General features: G+C 29.8%; 2 protein-coding genes across 3 annotated transcripts; both read right to left on the minus strand.

The window, feature by feature from the left end:
• Positions 1-2,271, minus strand: LOC129289874 (L10-interacting MYB domain-containing protein-like). The gene is made up of 2 exons (XM_054926635.1): positions 2,047-2,271; positions 1-546 (listed from the first exon to the last, which is right to left on the minus strand). Exons 1-2 carry the CDS (start codon positions 2,269-2,271, stop codon positions 1-3), a joined length of 771 nt encoding a protein of 256 aa, XP_054782610.1.
• Positions 2,272-7,552: 5,281 nt separating this feature from the next.
• On the minus strand, positions 7,553-8,543 carry LOC129290503 (uncharacterized). Of its 2 annotated transcripts, XM_054927287.1 has the most exons (3): positions 8,444-8,543; positions 7,847-8,104; positions 7,553-7,719 (listed from the first exon to the last, which is right to left on the minus strand). In XM_054927287.1, exons 1-2 carry the CDS (start codon positions 8,538-8,540, stop codon positions 7,860-7,862), a joined length of 342 nt encoding a protein of 113 aa, XP_054783262.1. In that variant the 5' UTR covers positions 8,541-8,543; the 3' UTR covers positions 7,553-7,719; positions 7,847-7,859. The 2 variants fall into 2 exon arrangements, with proteins under 2 accessions (XP_054783262.1, XP_054783263.1); XM_054927288.1 differs by lacking the exon at positions 7,553-7,719 and having other exon boundaries at positions 7,773-8,104.
• Positions 8,544-9,276: the final 733 nt, after the last annotated feature.

A 9,276-nucleotide genomic window follows, 5' to 3' on the forward strand; every position in this document is an offset into this window, starting at 1 on the left:
TTAAAGCATATCTAACCATTTCCTTTTCCCATCAACAGACATAGTAAGAAACATTTCCCTCCAATCATATTTCCTAAATTTTTCCAAAGCTTTGACAAATATGTCTGCTCGAATGCCTTCAATCTCCTCAAGAGCAATGACACATTTAGCTACAGTATATTCAGAATTAGCCTCCACACTCTTACCACCCTTATATTTTTCTGCTCTTACCTTAGAAGCTTCAGCCCATGCTGCAAGTGCTTCTGTCATTTGATATTTTCTAGACTCTTTTTTAGACTTGTGCTCTTTGGTTCGAATTATACATTTTCCACTTTGTGTGATATGTTCCACCTCTTGAATGTCATCATTTGAACTATCCTTATCATCTCTATGAACCCCACTGTTAAGATATTGATTTTTCAGTTCATTTTCTTCATCACTATTTGGTGGGTCTTGGGTAAAAGAGTGATGGAGTACTCCAGTTGCAGTACTTCTGTTGAATATGATTCCCAATAGCTTATAGTGGTCACATCCTTTCTTTCGAAATTGAGCAGCCTTTTTATGTGCCTAAAGATCAAGGAAAGAATCAGTAATTATTTTATTGGTAACATGTAACAAAGAAAATGTACTAACAGCAATAAGAGAACCCAAAATAATAGTTGAAACTTTTTAATCTTTCCACATAAATCTCACTCATGTCATATATGGTTGTCAGTCACTTCCATACACGTGTGAGAGTGTGTTAGCACATTAGCAAACATATGCATACACACAAACAAGCACATATGGTATATGTATATTTCAGTCAGAAAAATTCAATTCCTGGATCTGTAGATCATGAGCATCTTTTTATTGAATGCCCAGTGTGAGATGGGAAACCAATGAATGCAAAATGACCTGCTGTTCCATTGTAGGGAAAAGGAAAATATATATATAGTACCTGATAGTATTTCAAAAAAGACTCATTTTTAATAACAAGGCATCCGTGTGGAGTGGGGGGCTATGCAATTTAACATTTGTATTAAAATAGAAAGTGACAAGTTGGAGAATGTAGAAGAGAGGTGTGAAGGAGAAAGCTAATTTGTTTGCTTGATTACCTACTAGTTAATATAAAATATTGACAAATAGATTTGGGTAATTGATGATATTGAATGCGGTATAAAACATACGATAAAGACACTGAAAGAAGATAGAAATGTCAAATGAGAAGGATATATTGGACAAGCATGGCGGCCCATGTGTTTTGGATTTACGGACATGATGTAGTGTATAGAAAGCAAAGCGTATTAATGAATTGATCTTTGACATACAGATGTTGCTCTCTCTATATGAATGAACAAAGGGTAATATGCACATGATCAGGTTCTCTGCAGAGAGCCCACTTTACTCTGTATGAGTCCATGCTAGCTAGTTAATTCTATTTGACACCTATAAGTCTGAGAGCAGATGGTACTATTCCATCAAATAATTGAGGGAATGAAATGGAATTATGGAAAGTTGCCTTAATTTTAACCATTTTAACCAATATAATTCAGAAGCCAAGGAAGCTACCAGTCTCAACTATTTCAACTAGTTAAGTAAATATTGTGCATTTATATCAAGGAATCAATATAACTCCACATGGTGAAACCAACCAAACCCTGTGAGTGCCATTTCTTGCCTCAACAGTATAAGCCAAGTGTTGCCTCAACAATATGTGGCTAGGGGAAAAAGCAAAAACAAAGACATGTAAATGGGAATATGTATGACAGAACAGCCATAGATATAACCTCCTATACACAACAACCTCCTCTACAACAAAAATAGTTCACTAATAAATAAAGAAAAAAGCTTAGTGGTGGGTTTAAGAACCCTTGCTAAAGCGATTCCAAAATCATAAGTCAAGATCACTGCAATTTACTAGCAGTTTTGAGCAAATCACTAGTAAAAGCCAACAGTTATTTAATGGACCAAAAAGAAAATAATCATGTACATTCAACAAATACAGTTATTTAATGGACTTAAAAAATACAGATTCTGATAAGACTATAAGACCCTTGATAGGACAAATACTAAATGAACACATACCTGAAGATAGTTTTGCCAAACTTCTTCACTTGCAGTAACAGTGTTTGTTTCTGCACTCCACCTAAATCCAGTGAGTTTCAATAATAAAGTGAACTCACGATGCATACTCTGCAGTTGATTCACCTTTTGTTTTAGTTGCTTAACATTGAATGAATGATTGGTTATAGAATTCAACCTTGCAGTCATGGAAGTCCATGTTCTAGAGTGAAATACACCATTTGGCATATTTCCTTTTTGGACTTCTTCAACTAAAATGTCTATCAAAGCTTTAACTATTGGGTCAATCTACATCTTTGAGTCAACATTAGTTTCCATCTATCATAAGTGAATATTATAGTAAGTAGACTAACTCAACTTAAATTCAAAGAAAATGGAGAAGTTTAACTCCAACAAGCACCATTAAGAAGTTTCTGTGCTTATGTTTGAGTTCAGACCAATTTTCAATCCTTTAAATCTACTTTCCTACTATCACTACCTTCCTTTAAATCAAAAGAATGATTTGAAACTAAACAAAATTACAATAACACCAGAACCAGAAGGAACTACATAATAATAACAACATGAAAAGTAAATTTAGCGAAATCTACCTCTGCGTTAGTGTAACTCAAAAGGAATAATATAATAATTAGCTGAATCAGAATCAGCAACACAAACAGCAGAACAAGAACAAAATTATAACAATTCAAATGCTAGATCTATGTGCATCGATTAAAGATGAAAAGCGATGAAGTTCAAATATAAGATCTAACAAATTAAAGTAATAGGTGAAGTAATTTAGAAGAAAAATTTGAGCATCTGCAATAACCTAAAAGTGAAGATGAAATGTGATGAAGTAAAGTGAAGATGAAAAGCGATGGATGAGAAGGAACTAACTTACGCCTCTTTTGAAAATTTAGCTAGTAACAGACTTGCTGAAAGGAGAGAGAACCGTCTAAGGCGACGCCGGCGAGAATGGAGGCAGCGACGCCGACGAGAGGATGAACTCCTCTACACCAAAAGCAAACTCGAAGAAGAAGAAACTGAAATGAGATGAGTTGCTCGGTCAGATTAAAAAAATCAGGAACCAAGGAATAGAAACAGCTGAAACTTGTTTTGCTTTTTTTGTATTTAAAAACAAAAAACTAAAAAAAGTTTTTAAAATAAAAATTATAAAACCATTATCCAAGCAACTTTTTTTGTTTTAAAAATATTAAAATAGAAAAATAAATTTTAAAAACAGTAAACAAACGAGCCTAAGCTTTTTTTTTTTCCTTCCCTTCTTTGCTGACATCTTGCATTTCCTTCTATAATTTCACATTGAGTGTTCAGACTTTTAACCGTTCAAGGTTTTTAAAAAGAAAATTAAAAGCTTTATTGGTTCCTCGGTGTTTGAAAAATAAATAATATTTCACTTATATACACTTCTTCACAATTCAATGTCATAAGACCTTTTTTTAAAGTATTATGTTTAAAAATATAAAACATTTTAATTTTTTTAAAATGCAATTAACAATTTTTTTTTCAAAAACACCTTTAATTAGAAGTGTAATTAATAATATTTTTTAATTAAAATATCCTGTTAATCATGTACTTTTGAAAATAATCAACTAACTCGTTAAGATATATGTAATTTAATTAAAAATGTTTTATATGTAATTTTTTTATAAATAAGCAAATTACTTTTTAAATTTTAGATCCAATAATATCATAGATTATAAGCATGTTTATTGTGCAAATTATTCTCACAACTTTTGAAAATGATGCCTTCTGCCTTCGGTCATTAACAAAAGTTAATTTTGACCGATAAATAACTATAAAATGACAAAAAAGTACCTCAAATTACATAAAAGGACCAAAAAAATTATAATAAAGGACCTAAAAATTATAGAAAAAGGCAAAAAAAAGTTTTTTTAATCAACTAACAGTTAAAATTAACTTTTATTAATAATAGGGACTAAATTATACTATTTTTAAAACTTAAAAAACTGATTTGTATAATAAAATAGTTTAGAATATATGGTGCTACTGGAGTTAAAATTCAAGGGTCAATTCACAATGTTTTAAAAGCTGAACTGAACATTGAACTAAAAAAGTTAGCAATTAGACCAGTGATATAATAATTAAATAAAAATAATATTATATATATGTATGTATGTATGTATGATAAATATAAGAAACATATATAAGATATGCCTAGTTGTTAATAAAATTATATAACATGATTGTAAATTAACAATATTATAAATATGAATATAATTTTATAATTTATCAAATATAGGTAGATCTTGATTAAATTAGATATAAATAGACTTAAAAGTAGCATTTGCATTTATAACTCTCAATATCTTTTTAAAAAAATAATTTTAAATTATATTTTATACATGTAAATTGTCCAAAAATAGAGTTGGCCTTTAATAGGGATCTAATTTTTAAATTTTTCTATTTTTTAAAATTTTTAAGCTTTTTTTTACTATTATATTTAAAATTTTTTGATTTTTTTGAAAATTGCTCTAATTTCTAATTTAATAGTGATTCAACTCCAACCCAATCTTGATCAATTAGGAAAATAATTTTTTAATCCAAATTGAGTTGTTAACAATTCTGGTTGATGGTTCAATCTATCCAATTGTCCAGTTCAATTTGATTTTTAAAACAATGATAATTTGCTCATTTACTCTCTTTTTTTGTTGAATATAATTTTAAGGATGATTGATTAAATCATTGAGATATATAATTCAAATAAAAATGTTTTATAATACTGAATAGAAAAATAAAATATTTTAAATATTTTCACCTAAATTAAGAATAGTTGTTAGATCAATTTATTTGTTAAAAACATCCCATAAAATTCCAATTGTGTCCCTATTTATCTTTGTTCTTTGGGAAAGAAATCTTAAAACTTGTCTAGGAGGCCGCAATTAAAATGCTGGGGTAAAAAAATCATTTAACATTTTAATACAATTGATAATTGATAATATACTACCACCTTCTTTTAAATATACTTCTAAGGGGGATTGGGCGTTTTAAAATGTAAAACAATGAAATAATATTTCATTCATAATATTTTTTAATATCACCTTTTTCATTATATTATCTCTCTTTAATATTCTTTAACAAATAAAGTAAAAAATGAAAGGTATTTTTAAAAGTTTATATTTTTTAAAAAAATAAAATTATAAAATATATTTAATAAACTTTATTGAAACATGTGATTTTGCAAAAATAATATATTTAAAATGTTTTACTCAGTTCACACCCAAGAGAGAGTGTGTTTGAGTGAGACTCACACACAACACACACGCACGCACAAACAAACACAAATCTCAGAAGCTCTCCAAAGGAAAGGAGAGAATATTATACACACATCTCAGAGGTTCTCCAAAGGAAAAGAGAGAAAATTATATCATATATCCACTAGTAAGACAAACAAAGGATTATAAATAAAACAAATGAAACATTTTTTTAGAAAAAAAGACTACTTTTTAAACCGGTTATGATGTTATAACTGGATTAAAATATTTCCTTTCTAAACTAGTTATCAATACATAATTGGTTTAAAAGATAATTTTTTACTATTATTTTGGGTCAACTTTCTAAACCAGTTAAACAACTGATTTAGAAAAGAACATAATTATATTCAACAACCGGTTTAAAAAATTATTTTCTTTTTTCTAAACCAATTTAGATAGCCTTTTTTGGTACTAGTATAAGTTGAGATGAAGGGGGTAATTTATAAATTGAACTAGCTTTATTTTTTAGAAGAAAACTTATATATATATATATATATAGTTTATATTTTATATTAATGAAAAAATTGATTGATTGTGGGAATCCATTCCAGTTGAATGCCCCGATAGAAACAGGTTAGTAATTAGCTATGGAACCCAATCAATTAATGAAGTGAATGATGGGCTTACATGCCTTCTACCGTTATCGCCGAACTATCTTCGTCCCCAGCATTATCTGCTTGAAATCATCTACTAAAATTGACGTGGGAGGCTCTTATCGATTCATCATTAAGTACGTGGTTGGGTTGAATCGCAATATATCCTTATATATTTATAGATATAACAATTTTATTAAGAAAATATCTACACTATTTACTCTGAATACCTTGACAGTGCTTATTTCTTATGCTTACTAAAGAAAAAATTACTTCAAATCTGTCGTAAATAAATACTACTCTGCAAAATACTTGTATATTTTATACTACATGTTACGATCCTATTTGTGATGATATAAGCCCGGGTCAAGAAGTCCTTTTTACTTTAAAAAAAAAAAGCAGTTATTTTTTTAAGTTCGAGTTATTGATTGCTTAAGGTTTGAAGATCGTTTTTATTTTTTAAAATTAAGACTGTCATTATAATATTACATATTTATATTTCAAAGTTACAAATTTAAATCTACTAAAATTTAGAATAAGGGATAAAAATCTTTTTTTAAAAGTACAAACACATATTTTAAAGTTTAAATTTAATTTAAAGATATAAAATATTATAATTTTCAGAATTAAAATAAATATAGACTTAAACAGGTAACCCTGAACTCGATTCCCTTTTGTTTAGGGTTTAAAAAAGTAGGGCTGCCAAGCTTTTTTATATAAAAATACTTCAATTTTTAAAATTCAAGTTTGAAAGAAATTAAATGAGTTTAAATGCAAGTCCAATGACTTCAACCTATATTTTCGGCCCTAGGATTGAATTAAATTCAACACCCCAAGCCTCAATCATGATAAGCACGTGTAGTGTTCAGATTAAAGTTGTTTTTAAGAATTCTTTTCATAAGTTCAAAGCAGCGTTTATTAATATTTTCCCTATTATACATACCTTTATTTACTCCGTTAGCTTTATTTTTTTGATGTATTAGGGGCAAGTTAATTTGGCAATACACTTAGTATTTCGATGTATTAATTGTATTTTTTTTTAATCTGTGCACCTAAATTTTAAACTGTTAAACATTACAAATTCAAAAACTTGAAAGATCCTGTTTAAATTTGGAGTGGCTTAGGCTTGATCCGGTATTTCATCTTATTATAGTTATAAACGTTGTTGTGAAAATCTACAAACCCAAAAGCTTCTTTCAGGTCCGCTGCATCTTAACTACAAACCAAAACTTTTTTTAGAAAAAATTACTTTTAATTAGATCCGATAATGTTTAAATTTGATTTATTAGTATTGGATAACAACTATATTTACAAACAAACAAAAAAAAATTTACCGATTAAAATACACAAACTAAAAAAATTTATACTTATATATATATATATATATATCTCTCTCTCTCTCTCTCTCTAAAAAGATAGATACATTTTCTCCAACAATATATATAGATAGATGCACACACGTCCTTACAGCCATGCACTTATTTGAATCAATATTATATTATTGAAGTGAAGCATAAAAAAACATACTAAAATACAATATTGAAAAAAAGTCAAACACTCAGGGGCCGAGGCAAGATTTAAAAATAAGAGGACTAAAATTAAAAAAACATATATACTTTAATGTTTTATAAATTTTAGGGGAATTGAAAGTATATAATATCTATATAATATAAAAAAATTTATGAAAATTGGGGGAGTCGTGACTCCTACTGATCCCCCTCTCTCTGCCGGTGCAAACACTTGTAGTCTTAGCCGGTGCAGTCAGAGCCAAACTCTGTATGCACATCTCATATATGCAACGACTTGATATCCTGACCAAAGTCAAGACTCAAGATATCAAAACACACACATATGCACATGCATGTTCGTAGCAAAACATTCACAAAGATATATAGGATCATAACATAAGCAACAGCAATTACATACATACATACATACATAGAGGGATATATCAGGCTGAAGCTGCTTCAGGATAATATTGGGCCGTTGTTGTGCCTCTGATATGATATGAAGATGAAGGATTTGGACCATGTGAAGTTGTAGAAAATGGAAGTGGTCGAGGATGAAGCTTCGTCACCGTCAGACCACCTTGCAGCTTCGGAGTCGGACCACCTGAATGACTAGGTGGAGGTGGTGGCGCCCGCCGTGAACCTCCGTGTCCTCCCATCCACCAGCAACTGCTACAGTATTTCTTATCTGTTCCCAAGCAAAGGACTTTTTTTCGCGTCGAACCAATATATATTTATATAAATGCCCCTGAGCTTTCATATATATATATATATATATATATCTCTCTCTGTTTTTTTTTTTTTCACCAGCCAAACTTTCATATATTCACAGATATCGGACAATGTAAAGTACATATTTCATCTTTATACTTATCATTTTCTTTTAAATATTGCCTCTTAAAACTGCACCATACATTATGTATATATACATCGAGTTCACATAACAAGCAAGTATCATTATCTGCATGAGTACGTAACAAAAGACGTGTGTGTGTGTGACACAGAAACAGTTATAATTATGAATCACCTGGTGGCAGAAAAGGTCTGGCTTCTATCAAAGTCGAACCAAATAACATTGCTTGGAAAGCCAAGACAGCAACAAGGACAAAATGGAGGAGCTTCATGGATCACCTTCTTGTGCTAACGAGCTAATCGATTCGATTAATATAAGGATCTTATATATAAAGCCAAGCAAATAATGGAAGTAGTTGAAGGGTCCAAATCATATAAAGGAGCCAGGGGCAGAAGAATCCAACCCCATTTTCTGTTTCCTTTTGTACAAGACAAAGCGTATGAAGCATATAAGAAAATCTAACGTTACTTCTAATACTAGGTTAGCCACTTGGTGTGACTTAACGAGGTTGTCTTACATAATGATTTTGTCTTATATTTATTCATCATATACTCAGTGATGTTCCATCTCTTCTTTATTTGGGTTTCCTTATATTATATGAATGTGTAAAATTCTGTACTTTACATACAACTTATCTACATGTATAGTGATGAAGAAGCCATGCAGAGAGCGATAAAACTATATAACAAATTAAGGACCAAAGCCAATATATAGACGAGTCACCGGCTTAATTACTCACATACCTAAACGTGTTTATGTATACAAGTAGTCACACACTATTGGTCTATTTGGCAATTTTATTCAAGATGGATTTGTTGTGCAATAATCAATCACAAAGTGATCTCGCGAAGTTATGTCCCAAGTAAGAAATATTATTTCATTCTCTAGTTAATTATTGCTACTACTTAAACCCTTCTCTTTTTGCACGTCACATGTGAATGCTCTAAAATAATAATTGCGTTGTGTATAATGTAACATCCAAAATTTCAATCCTTTAGTCAATTAAG

The sequence above is a fragment of the Prosopis cineraria genome, unplaced genomic scaffold, assembly GCF_029017545.1.
Source record: "Prosopis cineraria cultivar Desert tree isolate PC_DT_omini unplaced genomic scaffold, ASM2901754v1 PC13, whole genome shotgun sequence".
Classification (NCBI taxonomy): domain Eukaryota; kingdom Viridiplantae; phylum Streptophyta; class Magnoliopsida; order Fabales; family Fabaceae; genus Prosopis; species Prosopis cineraria.